This window comes from Bubalus bubalis, chromosome 22 (genome assembly GCF_019923935.1).
Source record: "Bubalus bubalis isolate 160015118507 breed Murrah chromosome 22, NDDB_SH_1, whole genome shotgun sequence".
Taxonomy (NCBI): domain Eukaryota; kingdom Metazoa; phylum Chordata; class Mammalia; order Artiodactyla; family Bovidae; genus Bubalus; species Bubalus bubalis.
The window spans coordinates 6,132,369-6,154,132 of NC_059178.1; the positions used below are offsets into that span (position 1 = coordinate 6,132,369).

The 21,764-nt window shown below is 37.4% G+C and overlaps 1 protein-coding gene across 4 annotated transcripts in view; it reads right to left on the reverse strand.

Annotated features, from left to right (window-relative positions):
* Positions 1 to 21,764, reverse strand: part of WDR7 (WD repeat domain 7) — a 354,190-nt gene that overhangs the window by 219,777 nt on the left and 112,649 nt on the right. For 2 of the 4 annotated variants that reach the window (XM_006055285.4, XM_044934616.2), the window contains exons 17-19: positions 18,762 to 18,860; positions 16,293 to 16,411; positions 14,373 to 14,496 (exon numbers count right to left, since the gene is read on the reverse strand). In XM_006055285.4, coding sequence (XP_006055347.2) covers positions 14,373 to 14,496; positions 16,293 to 16,411; positions 18,762 to 18,860 — 342 coding nt within the window. The remainder of the gene's footprint in view (positions 1 to 14,372; positions 14,497 to 16,292; positions 16,412 to 18,761; positions 18,861 to 21,764) is intronic. The other 2 variants (XM_044934618.2, XM_044934617.2) reach the window with 1 other exon arrangement.

Consider the following 21,764-nt stretch of genomic DNA (forward strand, 5'->3'; position numbering starts at 1 on the left):
ACAATAAAGAACTGCGCTTTAAGGAGGCTGAATGAATGATCCCAATCCACTTGGTGTCACAAGAATCTGGGATATCTGATTTTGCAACCCCTGCTCCCCCACCACTAACTTCCCCTGAAGTGTTCCACAGCACATCTGTAGTATATGTTCATTTCTTTCAACATAAATAGGTATATAGCCACATTACCAGGATAGCTCACATATTCTTTTCAAATGCTACTTACTTATGATAATAACAGTCACAAAAGTTAAATAGAATATATAAAAATAAAAAATGTAAGGTATGTATTTTTCAAAGAAGTGTTTTATTGAATGTTATATAAAACATATATACAACTGTATTATTTGTGTGTTTTAAACTCTTTTATAACTTTCAGAGCCCCTAAAATAGTGCCAAAAATACTGTAATAATTTTTTGAGTATCTGTCATGAGTATTCAAAAATCACAGTTCTGATGAATAAGGAATTCAGTTCAATCACTCAGTCATGTCTGACTCTTTGCAACCCCATGTACTGCAGCATGCCAGGCCTCCCTGTCCATCACCAACTCCTGGAGTTTGCTCAAACTCAAGTCCATTGAGTCAGTGATGCCAACCAACCATCTCATCCTCTGTCGTCCTCTTCTCCTCCTGCCTTCAATCTTTCCCAGTCAGGGTCTTTTCCAGTCAGTCAGTTCTTCACATTAGGTGGCCAAAGTACTGGAGTTTCAGCTTCAGCATCAGTCCTTCCAATGAATATTCAGGACTGATTTCCTTTAGGATGGACTGTTTGGATCTCCTTGCAGTCCAAGGGACTCTCAAGAGTCTTACACCACAGTTCAAAAGCATCAATTCTCCGGTGCTCAGCTTTCTTTATAGTCCAACTTTCACATCCATACATGACTACTGGAAAAACCATAGCCTTGACTAGACGGACCTTTGTTGGCAAATAATGTGTCTGCTTTTTAATATGCTGTCTAGGTTGGTCATAGCTTTTCTTCCGAGGAGCATGCATCTTTTAATTTCATGGCTGCAGTCACCAACTGCAGTGATTTTGGAGCCCATAAATATAAAGTCTCTCACTGTTTTCATTGTTTCCCCATCTATTTGCCATGAAGTGATGGGACCGGATGCCATGATCTTAGTTTTGTGAATGTTGAAATTCAAGCCAACTTTTTCACTCTCCTCTTTCACTTTCATCAAGAGGCTCTTTAGTTCTTCTTCACTTTCTGCCATAAGGGTGGTGTCATCTGCATATCTGAGGTTATTGATATTGCTCCCAGCAATCTTGATTCTAGCTTGAATAAGGAAGTAGAACCAAAATACCTGACATAAAGACCACAAACATGTGGTCTCAATTAAATTTAATTAAAACATTGTCGTTCTGTTTCATTTATCATTATTTACTTACAGTGCATAAAGAGAAATCTAAATTGATATAAAATTAAAATGAATTCATATAGTTCGAATTGCTCCAGCCTTTAAAAAAGCTTTAATATCACCTTCTGAATACATGTCTTTGACATTAAGCCCCTGTCATTTCCACTTACTGAGATTATCTTCCAGCTGTTGACACATCATTGCTCTGGGCTCCACTAGGCACTTCAATAGTTCTAAACTCTATCTATAACAGCTCTTACCACACTGTATTAATGCTCCTTTGATTACCTGCCTTCCTAACAGAGACAGTAAGCTCCATGCATCAGCATACACCCCAGGGCCCACAGCTGTATTTGTTATTGTGTGTAGTCACTAAGCCATGTCTGACTCTTTCAAGACCCCATGGACTGCAGCCTACCAGGCTTCTCTGTCCACAGCATTTCCCAGGCAAGAATGCTGGAGTGGGTTGCCACTTCCTTCTCCAGGGGATCTTTCTGATCCAGGGATCGAACTCACATCTCCTGTGTTGGCAGGCTGATTTTTTACCACTGAGCCACCTGGGAAGCCCACAGTTATGTTCAGCCCTAAATAAATAGCTGCCAAATGAGGGAGGGAAAGAGTAAGTTATAATCGTATCTCATTTTTAGAAGCAAAACATTAGTAAGTATTTTTGGTGGATACTGCAATTTTAGAAAAATTAGCATATTTCAAGTAAAACCCCACCATATTACCAATGTAGAAATCTTTTTAAACTAGCTGAGTTTTTGTAAAAAAGAGTGACTTGGGGAACACATGTATACCTGTGGCGGATTCATTTTGATATTTGGCAAATCTAATACAGTTATGTAAAGTTTAAAAATAAAATAAAATTAAAAAAAAAAAAAATAAATAAAAAAAAAAAAAAAAAATAAAAAAAATAAAATCAATATTCTTGAATGAACATACATAATCAGTAGATATATATGTGTGATTCAATGATACTTCATTTTTAAATGAAGCGTAACTAAACTTACTTCCCCAGAGTTATGAGACCACCTGAACAGGGAGAAGGGAGAGTGAGATGGTGGGATAATGAAGAAATCTTTAAGTGGAGATGGAAAAGACAGATATTCTCCCAGTGAAACCCCTCAGGGGCTGCAGTCCATGGGGTCACAAAGAGTAGGACACCACTGAGTGACTAACCCTCATATACTTACACAGAACCACTTTTAATTAACCTGTAGAGGAAAAGCTGGAAATGATACAGGGAATTTCAATAGCAAGGAAAACTCTCATAATTTTGACACAAAATCCTGAAACAATATGAGAAAGGGTCAATAAATTGGATTTGGAGGGGGGGGGAAAAAAACACCATAAAAAAAGGTTAAAAGAAAAAATAACACACCAGGAAATACTTGAACCATATACCATAAAGGTTTAATCAAACAATCTCATATAAAAGTGAACCAGAGATATGAACCAGTACTTTAAAAGAAATACAAGACACTTATATGAAAAGATGCTAAACTCATTCTTAATAAAAATACAAAATAAGACAATAAGGACATTTCATTCTCATTCATCAGAGTCAAAACATCCCAAAAGCATGACAAAATACTCTTTTGGAAATGATAGAGAGAAAACAGCCATCAAACACAATCACTGTTGAGAATGCAAAATGGTACAACCTCTACGGCAAAGAACTTGGCAATATCTAACAAAAGAGTAAGCATACATTTATCCTTGGACTCAGCAATCTCACGTCCTGGAATGTATCCAAGATACACTATCAAAAAATGAAAAGACATCTACACAAGTCTATTTACTGTGGCCCTGTCCATACTATCAAACACTGGAAACAACCCAAGTGTCCACTGCTAGGAAACTCATTGAAGAAAACAACGTCCACCCACAGAACGGAACACTGAACAACCAATTAAAAAAAAAGGAGAAGCAGACAGAATGAGGTGCATTTCAGACAACATGTTGAAAGCACATACTCTGAAGCACTCTAGCCACTATGAATCTCTATTAAGAATAGTCATTTGCTGGAGAGGTAGAGAATATTTCACAGATTGCCATTCAGGACCATAAGAGTTATACAGAAACTAAAAGTTGTTATGTATGATAACAAAATTTTGGAATTTCTGTTCGTCAAGGGAAAGTTTGTAATTCTGCCCTGTATCATTGTGTGTGGGGAGTGGGATAAAGGGGTGAGGAGGGACTCTTGAGAGTCCCTTGGACTGCAAGGAGATCTAACCAGTCCATCCTAAAGGAAATCAGTCCTGAATATTCATTGGAAGGACTGATGCTGAAGCTGAAACTCCAATACTTTGGCCACCTGATGCAAAGAACTGATTCATCTGAAAAGACCCTGATGCTGGGAAAGATTGAGGGCAGGAGGAGAAGGGGACGACAGAGGATGAGATGGTTGGATGGCATCACCGACTCAATGGACATGATTTGAGTAAACTTCGGGAGTTGGTGATGGACAGGGAGGCCTGGCGTGCTGCAGTCCATGGGGTTGCAAAGAGTCGGACACGACTGAGCGACTGAACTGAATTGAGGAGAGAATCATTGGTTAGAGCAAGAGGCAGTGGAGAACAGTTAACCAATTTTTGACTGTGGATCTCATAAGACAAAAGAGGATGAGAGTTTCAGTGCACACAAAATAATTTTTCACACACACACACACACACAGATTGAAACCTGCATAAAGAAACTATTTGATTTTTTTAATGTTTTATATTTTGCGACTCTGGTTAAGATTTTACACATAAGTTTACTACCGAAAAAGTTTAAAAAGCAGACTTGGGGGCTTCCTTGGTGGCTCAGTGGTAAAGAATCCACCTGCCAATGCAGGAGACACGGGTTCGATCCCTGGTCCAGAAGATCTCACATGTCGAGGAGCAACTAAGCCCGTGCTCCACAAATACTAAGCCTGTGCTGTAAAGCCCAGGAACTGCAACTAAGGAGCCCCACGCTGCAAGCGCTGAAGCCTACACGCCCAGAGCCTGTGCTCTGCAACAAGAGAAGCCGCTGCAATGAAAGGCCCAGGCACCGCAACCAGATAGGAGCCCTCGCTCCCCTCAAGCAGAGAAAAGCCCACGCAGCCACAAAGACCCAGGGCGGCCACAAAGGAACAGAAAGTAAAATTATTAAAATATAAGTATTTTTTAAAAGAGATTTGTTCATTTCTCTTCTTTTACATAAAGAGAACCTATGAAATAAATAAGTGCAGAAGCTTAGTGGTGTCTCTCTGGGGTCATGGCTAATGCGTGGTGAAGCAGGAAGAGTTGCCAGAACTTCTGACACTCCTCTTTCCATTGGCCTTCCCAACCAACAACTGGGTTCAGTAAATTTGTTACTATTCATTAGAAAGGTCCTTTGGTGGGGGGGGGGGGGGGGACAGTATTTTTTGCCCTAATTAGTGTCACGTGATTGGGAAAGTACACAGTAATGGATACAGATTCTTAGCTGAGAAGGGAGTAATGTCCAGGAGAATTACCTTCTGAAACTCACCCCGACTGCCTCCCCCTTTACCCTTCGAGAGTACTGTGCTTGAAGTTCTTCTTCAGAGAAGTGGACAGTGATGAAATGGGACAGGAAAGGCTTCTGGTTCCAATTGCCCACCCAAATTCTATATGAGAGAGCTTGGGATGCTCTCAGAACCCCAATCATACCTTAAAATAGGTTATACCCAAGATTGTGTGGTCACTTTTAACCTTATGTAAGTACTTTAAGAAAAGCACCCTGACACTTTAGATTAAGACTATAAATGCCTACTCCTCTACCCATCACCCAGCTTTAGAGATTAACTCCTAGGTTAGCTCCTCTGACTTTGGTATTCTTTGTTTTGAAGACTCACCCTTGCTTCAGGAGGAAAAAAAGCAAGCGAAAATCAAAACAAAATGAAACAACAAAATAAGATCTGAGTGAGACCTGCTGCTGCTGCTGCTGAGTCGCTTCAGTTGTGTCCGACTCTGTGCGACCCCCTAGATGGCAGCCCACCAGGCTCCCCTATCCCTGGGATTCTCCAGGCAAGAATACTGGAGTGAGTTGCCATTTCCTTCTAAGAAAAAGCCTTCTTTAGCTTCATGCCTGAGACAGAAAAATATCTCAAAAACAGGCTACAATTTCTGTCTCTGTATCCACAAACTATGCCAGAACTTGTTTAATACTTGTTTAATGATGTTTAATTATCAGAGGGATGTAGTTTAAATACATTTCTTAAAAAATCAGTGGGAATATTCAGTGAGACCCATCCTTCCCCCTACATTTTCTTCCCCAAAGCTGAGTGTTCTTTAGTCCACGTACACATTTCACATGTAAGTCTGTCTCATCATCCTTTCCTAGTGAAATGCAAAGTTTGATTAGAATGGTTATAGCACTGACAAGAACTGCAGAAACAATTTTTTAAAACAAAAAGCAATAAAATAGGTGCTTGCTTTCATCTCTAAATCAAGCAAGGAAAATCTCTTCCAGTGATGGTTAAGTTTCATAGAACAAACACAGAAAATATGTATAGAAAAATTACAAAAATACTAAGTACTGTTACAGATGACTGGACTGGCATTTAACAGGCTGGAAGAAACCAGATCAATCTCAATCTTGCTGGGGTCAATTCGGGTGCTCAAACCAATAAAACAAATTTTTTTCTTTATGTCTGTGTACTAGAGGTGCTAAAATATTAACCAAGTCTGCAAATGTCATGCACAGTGAAACCATTTATAAATATTAAAACACATTTAATATACTTATTATATCAAAATCTGCTTAATAAAAAGACAGTAGATGTACTAAATCATTGGGACAATATTACTAAGAAAAATAAAATACCATTCTTCCCCAAAAAAGCAGAGAACAGGAAGGAGAATGAATTAGGCAAAAAATATTTTAGCATAATTTGATCATTTTAACCCAAGAATTTACAAACAACACTAGAACAAAATCGACCTTTTTCTATTACAATATAAATATTACAGGTAAAATAGGTTCATATTATTTTCTTATAATAACTTCAGTGTTTTCCTTCTAAACTATAAGATCTATTCTGTCTCATATGGATCATAGCAAGGCTTTGAACTAAAATACTAAAAACAATGTAATTATACATAATATCTAGTCAATATAAAGTGATAATAAAATTAGAAATATGCTGTAAAAATGTAAACGTCTCACATCCCATCCAGGTTGGATTTGTTCATGCGTATTCAATATCTTAAGATCTAAAACATCACCAGATCACCAATTCAGCTGTTTGCCCTGTAAAAGCAAGTTAAGCAGGACTCTAAGTGTCTGTACTGAAACAAGCTGTACTAGGATAAAGAAAATTCATACTCAAACTTACTAGACACTTGTTCTATTACAAAGACATGCTCCAGGATTCATGTGCAGTGGTTTGTAAAGTACTTTATTTCCATTAGCATTACACAGTTTTGTTCTTCAGCAAATCAGCAAGAGACTAATGGCACAAATCAATATCATACTCTTCAGAGCAACCAAGATTAGGCCATTTATTACAGCAAAGGCCACTAGAACCTCCGCTAAAGGTACAGCAGGCATTTCCATCTCAACAGCGCTTTTGTACAACAGTGTGTCACTGGTTGGCTGAGTTTTTCTAAGTCATCTGCACAGGCTTAAGTACCTTCAACTTCTTAAAGCAGGTAGGAAGTATACAAATTCCTCAAAGACAGGCAGCTGTACCTCGTAAGGGCCTAACCACTGACTACAACTCCAGCAGAATTGTACTGAAGGGAGAAGAACAGGAGACTGCTCAAAGAGGAAGAGGAGAGGGCATGAGAAAACAGCTAAAATTATTTCAAATCCTTTCCACTCCAGAAGCTTTTCCACAGGAGCCAGTGGATAACCAGGGTTCCCTGTCTGGAATATTTGAGAAGGAAGGAGGCAAGAAGCCCTAGGCCTGATGGAATCCCCTGACTTCCTCACTGTCCACCAAGGAACAAATCATTGAATTTCCTTCTGCTCCACTCCCTGTTTTGCTCTACATTTAACATGCTTATTAATTGTCACCAGGCTCCTACTGACAACCTGAAATCAGACTGCTGGCTATACTGTTGGAGCCTCTTTTACAGAGGACTTGACCAAGCTTCATCTGTGGCATGCCTAACCCCAGCCTTACTTGGTAACGGAGTTTTCTGTTTATTGCTTATTGCTTCAGCAGTAAGGTCTAAATAACCAGTCAATCCAACAATGCTTTCATTTTTAATTTACCACTTTACTCCTCCAATTTCCAAAATGTGTTCAAATGATGTAGGAAAATCACCCAAAATATTAAATAGCAATATTTAAATTTAAATATTAAGTCAAAGAACTCGAGAAACGAAAGGATTATCCTGTATAGCTGTGACCAATTAAGAAGAAATTTCTCTGTTATTCTCTTTGGTGAGTAGCCAAATATAGATAAGGAGAACAGTTTAATGCTGTTAAATACATGATCAGTCTAAAGTACTTAAAATTAAGCCCAACAGCTCTGGCACTCTGGAAGAAGAAAGAGAAACAAATCCCTCAGGTCTCAGTGAAACCGCTGCACATAGACACATTACAACCACACGGCACTGTGCATAATACAGGTTGTCTTAAGACAAACCCTCTCTGCCTCACAATACAGGAATTCCCACCGAACATGAAGTACTTTTCATGTACATCACTTGGGCACAATTACTACTTTCCCTTTCTAACCACAATGTGCAATCATTTCCAACTCAGGAAAGCTCATGCTTCACTTTCAGCTGATTTACAAAAGAGACATTAATTACAAAAGGGGTCTTTTTAGAATTATTACTTCTTCATGAACAACCAAATGATTTCCCCTATCCTTCCCCAATTTTAATTAGAATATATTTCCCCAAAAGACAGTATATGGAGAATGGCACAGAAGACCTGAGAAAGCAGTCAAGTGAGCAGAAAGTGAGACCCCACTCCCTGTGTGGGAGACCCCACAAAGTACCTACACTAAAACCTGGGGGGAGGGGTTCATCAGAGAGACCTTATTCTCAGCCAGTTTACTCTTATTCTAAATTGAGCTGAAATTTGGTAACCTGGATTCTGTACACCTCAGAACTCTGGAAATGGGAAAGCTACTAGGGGTTAGATAAAAACAGCCCAATAGTAATAAAACCGGTACCAATTACTAGACCAAAAGAGAAGAAAAATATTTTTAAAAACAGAATACAAAATGCAAAAGGCATAGCAGTCCGGGTGCTTATTTTCAGCTAAGTCCACTCTCTTCAATAATCATTTTACAACCTGGGCCAAAACAATAATCCTGGCTACCAAGAAGATGTTCACTAAGCCAAACACATTTTAAAGTATTTCTTCACAAAGAGTTAATCTTTTTTCTTTTTTTAGAATCTGAGCCTCTAGTGATTTTGAAACCTTCAGTTATCTAGAAATCATTCCTAAGAAGAGTCTTAGAGAATTCTAAACAACTGAGACATAAAGAAAACAGAAGGAAGGAGTGCTGTGTGTTTTAAGGCCTTTTAGGGGCAGGGGAGGGGTGGAGAGATTCATTTAAATCATATTTAGCAAACCCCTCCCTATCCTTTTCCCCATCCTCTCCCCACCAGCAAACCCTGAAAATATCTGCCTACCAGAGAATGCACTAATATTTATTTTTCTAGCTACAATAGAGTTTTCCAGCACCTCTGTAATATACGATTTCATCTTACCTTCTTGTATATTGATGGTCCATCCACATTTGTGCTCAGAATGACCACTACTTTATAATCATCAGAAACATGACTGCAATCCCAGGTAAAAATAGGTACTAGAGTATGGCTTGTTGACAGTCAAACCCAAAACATTTACTAGGAGTGTCTTTCATTGAACAAAGAAACCCTATTCTGTTCCAAGGGGGATAAAAAGACAAGCCTAACCCTGGTAACCTTAACACAAAAGGAAGCTAAAAAGGCAGGGACTCAATAAGAACAAAGGATTGTTCTTTCTGATGACATCAATACATATTAAGCACGATGTGTTACACATCCTTCTATCAATATCTGAGATGATAAATTTGCAAATTAATATTACACTGGCCATAACTGCATAAAATTACAATAGCACCCTCTTTGGAAAAGATTTTGATTTATATAACGGTCGTAACTTTTATGTGTCTAAAATTCCTGAAATTAAAAGAAGTGATGAGCCACGGTGAGTAAGCAGAACACAATGTATGAGAAATAATTACACTTGTGACCTTATACCCTGTAAGGTCACCCTGCTTCACAGGCCAAAGGAAATCAGGAACCATCAGCATTTGCCTCAGAGCGGTCACTGCCCGAACGAAGGGCAAGTGTGGGTGTGTTTCATACACTAGCAGGTGCTTGACCTCAAGAAAAATAAAAGTCAATCATCAGAATGCTACACGCAGAATGTCACAAATAAAAAATACGTACAATTAGGTGCGACAAGATATTTTCCCTTCAAAATAAATGAGACAATTCATAACATTCTATCTTCACCTGCATCATAATATAACAGTTTCACAAAATAACAGAACTCTGTCCTTAGTTAAGAATTATCAGCAGAATTATTTTAGGTGTTTCAAAACACTTTAAAAAAGAGAGAAGAGTGATAACTCAGAAAATATTAATACTTGCAATATTTACGTTACTATCACAAGAATAGATGCAGTATTTCTATTTCTGGTCCCGCTACCAAAGTAAGAATCATGGTGCACTTATCCTCTATTTTTCCATCAGAAAGTAGGTATCAAAAGTTTACACCTGGGGCTCCCCGGGTGGTGCAGTGGTAAAGAGTCCACCTGCCAATGCAGGGGACATGGGTTCAATCCCTGGTCCAGGAACATTCCACAGGTGGAGAAGCAACTCAGCCCAGGCACCACAACTACTGAGCCTGGACCCTCGAGCCCAGGAGCCACAACTACCAAAGCCCATGCGCCTAGGACCCACACTCTGCAACGAGAAGCCTCTGCAATGAGAAGCCTGCCCACCTCAACGAGAGCAGCCCCCGCTCTCCACACTAGAGAAAAAGCCCTCACTGCGATGGAGACCCAGGACAGGCATAAATAAATAATAAATAAATAAATATCATTTTTTTTTAAAAGCATTTTAAAAGTTTATACCCTGCTTGCATTGCTGTATGGGATAAAATGTTTCCTAATAGGTTCAAGGACACAGCTCCACTGTCAGAAGCAAAAATCTCCTGTCACTCAATTAGGACTCGGATTTTATAGAAACTTGTGAACTGGATTTTCAGTTAAGGCAGAGCACTTTTTTCCTTTTTCCTCCCCAGGGATTCCCATTCTACCATCCAGAATCCCAGAGCAATATGAATTAGAGTGAATTAGAGGTGGTGACAATGAGGAGGACAAAACTATACCAACACCAGGAAAGGAAGGGGACAGTCAACGTACACTCACTGCCCGTGTGAAGTGCTGCGCTGTCCGCTTTGCAAACGTTTTCCCTTCACTACCCTCAACAGTTCTAAGAAACTGGCTTCCGGCCCACTGCTTTCCTCAGACTCTCAAACAAACCTGCAAAAGGCTCTTATTGCCGAATGTACCTAATTAAAACCCCAGAAGACCCCAGTCAGTGATGACCAGTTGAGTTGAGCTGTCATCCAAGTCACAGCTCAATCACCTACTGAGTGCAGAGTCAGAACAAGTTCCTTCCCACTTGAAGTGACTAGCCCCAGACTCCAGATCTCTAAAAGGAAGGGCCATCAGCCCGGTGTAACCTTCTGCTCTTCAGCTAAAAGCAGTTCCTGAGTTTCAGACAAATATCTAACAGAGAGGGACTCTTTAGCTATCATAACTCCAAATTATGACCCAGCTCAGTCATAACTTAGAAGCTGCCAAAATCGCTTAGGCCATTATTGCATATGTTTGAATGCTCGGCTGATTCAATTATAAGAAAATATTTGATGTGTGGTGTGTTTACCAGATGTATTGCTTAACATTTTACCTACTTTAGTGATTAAATAGATTTCTATGCTGGAAAGAGGTTTTAGGTTTCTAAAAGACTGCTTTGCGCTGTAACTTGCCACGACCGTCATTCCTCACACATTAATGACAATGGTGGAAGCAATTTCACCACGAGCACGTTCACGGCAGGTGTGGGCTGTCCACCAGCTGGCTCCGTAACCTTTGATCCCTTCGGACAGCAAATCTGCTCAGCAGCCCTATGTGGCCATTCCTCATTTGTTGTATGCTTTCTTCTCCTTTCACACGTTCAGAATCCCCACTCCTTTAGCTTGAAATCCTTTTATTAAAACAGAAAGCTCTTGGGAAAGCAAACTAAAACTAATTTTACACTCAGTCAGTGTAAAAGTTCCAGAATAGATTACTACAGCAGGAGTTGCTAGTGTGAGACGCTTTAGTTACATGTAGAATGCATATTTGTTTATTCTTTCGCTAAAAATACAATTTTACAGTAAATGATAATATTAAAGTTTTAAGTAAGTCAGCATTCAGTTAATTTATAAAGTACTCCTAAATGCTGTTACTAAATACCAGGACTTTTATTTACATAAATGGAAAGGTTTAAATTTGACACAAGAACAATCTAGCTTGTGTGTATTAAACAATGATTAGAACCACTCTCTTCTTTCCAGAAAAGATAAAATAAAACAGCATCCACCACCACTGCTAATGGCATTTCTCTAGCCAAACTGTCATGAACCTGTACTAACCTCTAATGTTTTTCTTAGACTTTTATATGCAGTCTGTAATTAAAGGTTAGAATTGTCTTTTATTCCTATCCTATCTGCATTTAGGTCTGGGCCCCATACCTCCTTCTATAACAGCTTCCCATTTATTTATTATTCTGTAATTCGTCTCCCACTATTATAAATAAAGATTTCTTGAAAACGTTTCTCAATATTTTCTAATTTCCATATTGTTCTCCTTTTAAAAGAATCTCTAGCAATTTGCTCTTTAGTTTCACCTTCAATCTACTGTACAGAACTATATTCATAGTTTGTCCTTAAATATCAGGATCTTATATTCAATAGGTTCATGATGAGCTGAAGAGCTAATTCTATTTTCTGGAATATTAGAAGTTAATAGCTATAAATTACTGAACAAAGAGCACTGTGCCAGACTGCTTTCATCCCAATTTTTTAAATATTCTACAGATTTTTTAACCTATACATATTTCAATAAGAACTTTAAAGCTAATAAATTATATAGAGTCCATTGCCTAAAGACCCTGGGATTTTTAACTTCTTTATATTAAAACAGGAAAATTCCCAGTAAGCCAAAAAGTCTGTATCATTTATGTAAATAAAATAAAAGATTAAAGAATTTAACAAGAGTTGTTCATGTGTGATATTCTGGTTATATGTGAGGTATATATTTGTACTTTTATAGATTATAAGTGTATTTATTTAACAAAAATATAGAGCTTACAATGGCTTAGGTACAGTTCCCTGAGCTTATCCAAGATACACTCATTACATAGTCAAATTATCCCATACTACTACTACTAAGTCGCTTCAGTCGTGTCCGACTCTGTGCGACCCCATAGACGGCAGCCTACCAGGCTCCGCCATCCCTGGGATTCTCCAGGCAAGAACACTGGAGCGGGTTGCCATTTCCTTCTCCAGTGCATGAAAGTGGAAAGTGAAAGTGAAGTCGCTCAGTCATGTCCGACTCTTTGCGACCCCATGGACTGCAGCCTACCAGGCTCCTCTGTCCATGGGATTTTCCAGGCAGGAGTACTGGAGTGGGGTGCCATTGCCTTCTCCAATTATCCCATAAAGTCTTACTATATCATCTGCATTTAATCTGTGACAAAACTGAGAAAGAAAAGGGTCAAGTGTCCAAGCTCACACACCTAATCCAACAACCAGTATAGTCACCACTGGCAAACATCTGGTAGAGTTACACCAGATTTAACTGTTACAATCCTTTCAAATTCTGTTTTTCCTGTCTGTCTTATACAATCATATACTGTCTGTCCTGACATGTACAATGAGTATCTCATCAACAATAACTGGTACTGACGAAAGGCTACTTAAAAGGAAAGCACCTGAAGCCCAGGACAAATGTTCACAGTAAAAAAGCTTTTTTCAAACTTTCATTGAGACTTTATCATTAAAAAAAAAAAAAGTGAAACTGATCTATTTTATCTTATACACAATATAACAGGTTAAACATTTTAATTCTGAATTCTTCTTTAGGAGAATAAAGAATGGATTAAATGATGAGTTGAGAATGATGGATATTTTTCCTAATGAGAAAAAAATTATCATAGCCCACTATAACTTTTCTTCAGTGCACTCTGACCTAGCAGCATGATTGCAACGTGTTTTTTTTTTAATATTCATTTATTTACTTGGTTGTGTTGGGTTTTGGCCACACAGTGAGGCTCGTGGCTTAGCTGCCCCACGACATGTGTGATCTTCTTGTACCAGGGATTGAACCAGCAGTCCCTGCGTTGCAAGATGGAGTCCTTACCACGGGGCCATCGGGGAAGTCTGATTGCAAAGATTTTACAAAAACTATTTCAGAATTTCAACAATTTTTCCCAAGACCTTTCCTAATCCATTGATATTATACTCTTTTGAAAGAATCTTCAGTCAAAATCCTTGCTAATTTTCTCTTTTCCCATAGAACACTGGTCTAAATCTACCAGATAATTCTTAAGCATTCACAATTCTAACCTTAACTTAGAAAGGATCTGCCTCGTATTTGCACCTGCATATTATCAGATCAATATCTAACAAGTTGGTATCCACAATTATTGTAATGAAATGGGCAGAGACAGATGCTACTGTTAAATAGGGTAGAATTTTCAATTAAGGATTAACTTTATAAGGGGTCAGTCCATTGGTGAATATTTCTATATTTACATAATTTTTCGCTTAAAAAAACAAACAAACTCCAAACTATAAGGATTCAGAAAATGAATGAGCAGAATTTGAGGATCCCCTGTTTTCACCTGAAGGTCAATGATTCACTTTTGTTGAGGTAGTAGCAAGCAGAATTGTGAGTCTTGGTACTTCCCTACACATGCATGAAAAGCTCTGTAGCAAAGCGTGAGCTCTTACGTGATATGACGTGGTCCATGTACTGAGGTAAGTAAGGAGCCCAGGTATCAATGGCCTCCTTCCGTCCCGCCTGCTCAATTCTTCTCAGTTCGGCTAGAAGCAGGGCCTGTGCAGCTTCTCTGACCTAAAACCACAGACCCAAGTGCAAAGAAAGGAAGCAGACCAGTGGGTGAGGTGTTTCAACATTAGCAAGTTCGTGATGAAAGCAAGGTAGAAAATACACAAACAACATTTATTTACATGGGAAACACTACACTGAAGTGTGTTGTAGTGCTAATAAAGTAGAATAAATTGGATACAAGCAAATCAAAGATCTTGCAATTAATTATCTCACTTAAATACACTTTTAACACAGGATACATGTATATGTAAGGCCGAGTCCCTTTGCTGTACCTAAAACTATCACAACATTGTTAACTGGCTATATCTCATCAAAAAATAAAAAGTTCAGAAAAAATACCTTAACATTAATAGAACAATGTTTGAACACTTAACCAATTTTGTCTTAAAACTTCATTTTCCGAAGCTTGCACAAAAAATATTCTTGTACTTTTTAATTTGGCATTTTCAATTTTTTAAATTTCCACATAAATATTGTTTAAAAAAATCAGTTAGAAGTATTAACTGTTGAAGAAATATAACCTTGTCTAGTGGATTTATTTCTATTATAATGCTAAATAGGTACTATTTACACAAACATGTATGTTTCACACAATTCATGAATACCTAAGACAGGCTTAAACAATATGCTTTTAACAAGCAAGGAAATAAATTCCTGTGAAATGGCATTAGCTCTATAAAAGGAAACTATTTTTCAAAGTTGTATTATCTCAATTTTTCTTTCAATGCGGCACGCACTTTTACTTCATAGCTTGACTCTAGTTTTGCTTTATTTTGGCCAAAGTGTCACAGGCAGCGGTTCAGTGACACCGGGCAACTGTCAGCTTACGTACCAATCAACTTATTAACTATTCACAACTGAAAAGATAACTCAGTAGGGTCTGTTAACAATTAAAATAAAAATTGTTTTTCATTATAACTTCAGAAGTGAATTCAAACACCATTTAAATGCAAAACTGAAAATTTCAGTATGCTGCAATTCTACTTGGAGGTGAGGGAACAGAGATCAGGAAAGAGGCAAAATGTCACTAAACTTGGTCAATTAAAAATCCTGACTGGCATAAACTGCTATAGCTATATTCAAATGCTATAAGAAGCAAAATCCCCATGAAACATTTCCAAGTCTCTGGTGATATTATATTCTGAGCCATATCTAATATCACATAAGTCTATTAATACAAAATAACGGCTACCATTTACTGAGCTCCTACCCACTCTGTCCTTACTGTTCTACTTGCATTATCTTATTTGATCCTGACAGCAATCCCGTGAGGACTAGATTATTATCCCTACTTTACAAATGAGCTTCAAATAGGTTAAGTAAATCGCCCAGGGTCACAAAGTTAATAATTGGCAGAACTGATACTTAAACCCAGGTCTCTTCCAATTCCAGAGACCTTCCCCTTCTCTTCTAACACAGGACCTTCCACTGGACTGTGGTTATTCACTCAGGATGTGATGGATGTGATTCTATTAACACCTGAAACTGCGATTTGTGGAGAGGTGGATTATAAGTAGTATGTCTGTGTGCATATATGTGTATGATCTGTATAGAAATCAACACTTAAGAAATTGTTCCACAAGTATATAAAAGTTTTATCAAATATTCACTGGGTTAAAAAAAAGGAAACAAATATGCAAACTGAAACATTACTTTTTAGAATCACTGGATCCATATTTTCTATCACATAACAAACAGGTGATAAGAAGCTAGATAAACATAACATTTAGCTTCAAATTTATACTTGTCCAGTGCCTTTTAAGTGTTTTCGTTTTCTATCCATATCACTGCAATATTACCTCCAAGCATCGATCCTGCCATCTCCGAGCCAACATCTCTAGGAGCGGGGGCCTGAACTTGTCCAATCCCAGCAGGTCTGGCAGCATAACACAGTGCATGGCAGCCAGCTGACTCCATCCTGTTAAAAGATAACCAATTACAGACACTTCATATTTCCTAATGCAGATAGTTTTCTATATGCAAGTATACCAAGCCTAAACCAAAAGGGCAGATGTGCTCAATTACGTCATGATTTCAATTTATTATTAGATATTTTGTGCAAAGACATAACAATTGCATCTCACCTTTAAACAGATGTCATCTCTAATTTCAGCTCTAAGAACTCTCAAAGTTTTAAAACAAATAAAAATAAATTTCCACAGTAAGTATATACAAACTCCACAAGAAAAACACCTTTGTAAACAGCCCCTCTAAAATAAGACATTCTGTTCAGGTTTAGAGCTGAGCTAGAGCTCTAGTTCTGAACCTACGGACAGTTAAAAGGGCATTCACACAGATAGCCACAGATAGGTTCGTGTCACTTAAGGCCTGGCCATCTGGTGCTACCATCGTATCAGTCAACAGAGATGTCTTCCTTTCTCTGTTAGAGGGTCTTTAATAAAGGTACTTATTGATCCCTTTTCTTACAAAATGATTCAGAAGTTTAGCCACAGTGGTAACTGAAGTAAGTAACACCAATTTTGAGAGGAAAAAATGAATTCCTATATCCTCCAAGATAAAAACTTAATTTAAAATTTATAAAATTTTAAGTATCATCAACTCTAACGTATGGGAATAAAAGTCATTTTTTCCAAAATTCTATTCTATAATATGGAAATTGATGATATTAATATAAACACAAGAACCAATGGAAACCACTACCGTATTTAACAGTACTAGTATCCAGACATTCTCAAATAATCATTTCCACCCTATTTTAAAGTGAAGTCGCTCAGTTGTGTCTGACTCTTTGTGACCCCGTGGACTGTGGCCTATCAGGCTCCTCCATCCGTGGGATTTTCCAGGCAAGTGCTGGAGTGGATTGCCATTTCCTTCTCCAGGGGATCTTCCTGACCCAGGAATCGAACCCGGGCCTCCCGCATTGCGGGCAGACGCTTCACCGTCTGAGCCACTACAGGCGCCCATATTACAAGGACAGTTACCTGTAAATACAGAATTTTAGCAAATCAGCGTTTTGAAATAACCTAAGCTATAGTATTCTTAAACTGCAACAACAAAAGCCATAAAATTCAAAATGATTTTGGGGATTGTTAAAAAGAGGGTGAAAAATGCAAGAAAGACAGGGTCAGGGGGCGGGGAGGTGGCAAGGCACCTATGTAAACATGAATCCTTTCAGTAAGGAAATTCTCAACAACTGAGAATATATACTTATATTCATTAAGGTGATAAACACATACATTTTAGATTATAATTTATTTTCAACAGAGGAATATATATACACACATATGCATACATATATATATAAACAAATTACTACCTAAACTTCTAAATTTTAATATCTCATGAAGGTATGAAGTATATTTATGAACCAAACTTTAATATGAAGATTGATTCTCACCATGGTCCAAAGTCAGTAGCTTATTTTTGAATTAACAAGTCTCCACCTTTTACAACAGCTTACCAAATATGACCCTAATTATTGTTGCTAAAATCCAGTCTTAACATACAACCTTAGTAGGTCTATGATGGGGAAACAAAACAAAAAAAAGAGTTCTACTTTTAAGTTTCCATGTTTTTTTCCCAAAGAAATGGTATTTAGAACACGGATTCTGTACTTTATATTTACTGTATTTTTCTTTCCGTTTGAATAGACTAGTATTATTGCTTTTACTGAAGAGTCAGAATCATCCTGGGTTACATATGAGATTCTGTAAATTTATTCATTTTTATATCATACAAACTGGTGAAGATTGAGCCCAAAATGAAGAGAGAGGATATAACTGAGAGCTCACAAATTCCACCAAGCTTCCAATTAGTATAAATAATCCTCTATGGCTCTTGGGGAATAAATATTTGTGAATTCCATTCACATTCTCAGAGCTCCAAAAATACTTTCTTTCCCCTCTAACCAGGGCACATGCTGTGTACAGAGAACCAAGTCTATCTGGCACTGAATAATAATACAAGGAAAATAAAATAATTAGCTCTAACACCAGAAACCACAGGGCAAACACCATCATGCAAACCAATCCCCTTCTTCAAGCCTAACTTCATATCAAAGATTAGCATCTTTGCACTTCTTTAACAGCACTCTAGATTACAGGAAACACAGCTTCTACCAGCCAGGAATCACATTACCTTTCTATAACCGACCCTTATTGGCATTAGCGAATCAAGTTAGAAAATGGAAACTTAGGATCTCATACATAACAAAGCGGATGAATGTATAAACTCGGTAAAAAGGACATGTCATATTAGAATAAAGCACAGAATTGGAAGAAAGTTGTTAGAAAGTTGAGAGAGAATACCTTCATTTACTAAGAAACAGGTATGTAAAGCAGGAGTGGAAGCAGGGTCAGAGCCAGACTGATCAGCCTCAGACCGAGCGGAAACGACAGGTGCAGCCACTTGCAGAGGAAACAGAAGAAATAAAGAGGAGAGAATTGAGGTACAGCAGTTTCTGGAAAAAAGCTCAGTATTAGTGAAGAATGAAAAACAAAGTGGGCAAAACATAATAAATGTAGAACTGAAAATGATGTTTTAATCAGAAAGGTATGATTATTAAGGATCATGGCAGTAAAATGATATATTTTATTGAATAGCAATCACAGTGTAACTCAAACCAAAAGCTATTTATAGTTGAATGATGTGACACCTAATATAAAAAGCAGTTCTAAAATAACTAAGGCTACAAGAGATTATGATGACAGACATATTAAGAATCGTCAAAAATGTAATTCAATTTTTAAAATGTATCACATAATGAAAAGTTTATTTTGGTCTACAGATTGTCAATTATATTTTTTCTAATAATTTATTTTCTAAAGCTATGTCTAAACTATTTTTTAATCTCTCAAACCAACATTCACTGAGATCATTTCAATTTTCTACACTCAATTTATAAAGACTCAATTTAAATGATACCAACTTGTAAACTATAGCAACTTTAAGTCAAATATGCTTAACTCTTATTGGAAGACTCCTAACATAGCTCCACTCTTCAGAGTTTAAAAAATATGATATGAATGCTTTTTATTCTAAACTGTTATCATCTTTATACAATAGATGAAACAACCCCTACCCACCCCAAAAAGTTACGTTACCAGGAAAAGGTTCAGCTTAAATTATCACATGAAAAGCAAAAGGACCGTATGGCACACACATTCTACAACTGGAGGTCAATGTTAAGATTTAGAGGTCACCATTTGACACTTCCTTCCTATGGAGAAATTACCATATGTCATGCACAAGCATCTTCAAATTAATCCCTCTCCTTTCTTCTGTCATTGAACAGCAATAGGTTTGGGCTCCTGAACAGATTAAACATTGTCTGCTGAATGATATGTTTGCTTTTCACGCAGTGAAGTTCTTTTGTAACTAAAGGACAGCTGCATGAAAACAACTTTTCATAATTTCCACACGAATGCATCATAATGTCAATCAGGCACGTGTGAGGTAAACAGGAGAATCAAAGTATATGAGCAGAAATAAAAAACAGAAAATCCAACTCTATAAGCCCCAGGAAGTCCTGGTTGCATACATGAAAGTTTTATCTGGGAAATTATTTTTATTATAATAGATCTGTTTTCTGTTCCTTATGAAATTCCAACTATCTTATCATTTATGCTTATTAAAGGATTAGAATTACTCTCAATTGTATATTTCATAGGGCTTCCCTGTGGCTCAGCTGGTCAAGAATCCACCTGCAATAAAATCTAAGAATTCCATTTTAATCTTGGAAGGAAATCCCCAATATTTCTATATATTCTATTGAATAGTTTTTCATTTTTAAAAGCAATTACAAATTTAGTAATTATGGCCTACAAATTATTCACTTCCCCATGCAAAAAGCTGGTAAGTCGTTGTCGGCAAGGAGTAATTTATAGGTGTTAGCTTTCATGCCACCAAAATTGTTGAGCAAGTTCCTCTGGTGGTTTCCAATTGGTGAGGTTTTTCAATAATTTCACTTTAAATAAAGGAGAAATAATTGTTATCCCTGAAAAGACTGTATTAACTTCATCTGACTTTATCATTAATTCTGAAAGGACACTGGAATGGGAAGGTGAGAAAATTCAATACAAATAAACCAAAGTTTAGGACTGAATGATCATTCCCCTAGCTAGGTCAAAGAAGAAGAAGTGGGATTAAACTAGAATGTTTTCCCTAAATCACAAGTCTAAAGGAAACTAGAAATGCTACTGGCAAAACTGCTAGAATATGTCTTAACAGAATAATGCTCAATGTATATAACTTTACTTTTAATGAGAGAAATTAATGCTCTGAGTATAATAATTTTGGAGTCCTATTTAAATGATACTGCATATAGAGAAAGCCATTTACACTTTCCTTTAATAAATTCTGTGCACACTGAAAATTAAAAAAACAACTATAATAGAAATCAAGGAATCAGAATTACTATGCTTTAAAAATCTCTGCATCACCATCAAAAAATACTCTATTCTGAAACTACAGAATCTAGAACTGTTTTCATAATTCATTGAGAATCTTGAAATTAAACTCTATTAGGGCTTTTAAAACTGTTCACATATAGGAAAACCAGCAATAGAAATTAGAAGAAATAAGTACCACTACCACAATAAAAAGCTCAAGATTTAATGACATATAATAAACTTGAATAAGTCATGTACGACACTGAATATCAAAAATTTGCACCATAAAACATAAGCAAGCAATTAATTTCTTGGAAAAGCTGCCATGTCAACTATCAATTTGCTTCTCTTATTAAGGATCAGTAAAATACTGATCAGGAAAAAAATCACAGCACAGCCTCAAAATGGCGACAGAACTGACACAAGTTCTCTTTTTTAACCTGGGAAAGTTAAGGAATGTTGCAGCTAAGAGCCTCTTCACAAACGCTTACTCTCACATGAAGAGACAGATGAAGGTAAACGTGTGACAACAGGCATGCGCGCACGGAGGCTGGGCTTTCCCTTCACACGGCGTGTACAGAAGCACTCACTATGACAACAGCCACGGTGTCTGTTTCTGAACAGGTCCACTCAACTCTTTGTTCGAAATCTAAATCTAAGCTCCCTCTTTCCCAACCGCCATTGTGATATTAAAAGTCTACGTAGGAGAGAAAGTGGACACACTTTTGGCAGCGAGTGCTCTCTGTATGTTGCTGCAAACCTCATTACCTGCCAGCAGATGGACATAAACAGCCCTCTGAGGACAATTTTCAGAAGAAGAATGAAAAGAAAACCGAAAAGGTGCAGAAAACCACATACAATGTGAAAAAAGAAAGTTCCCAAAGCTAAACAATAAAATTACAAAGAATATTATTTTACAGT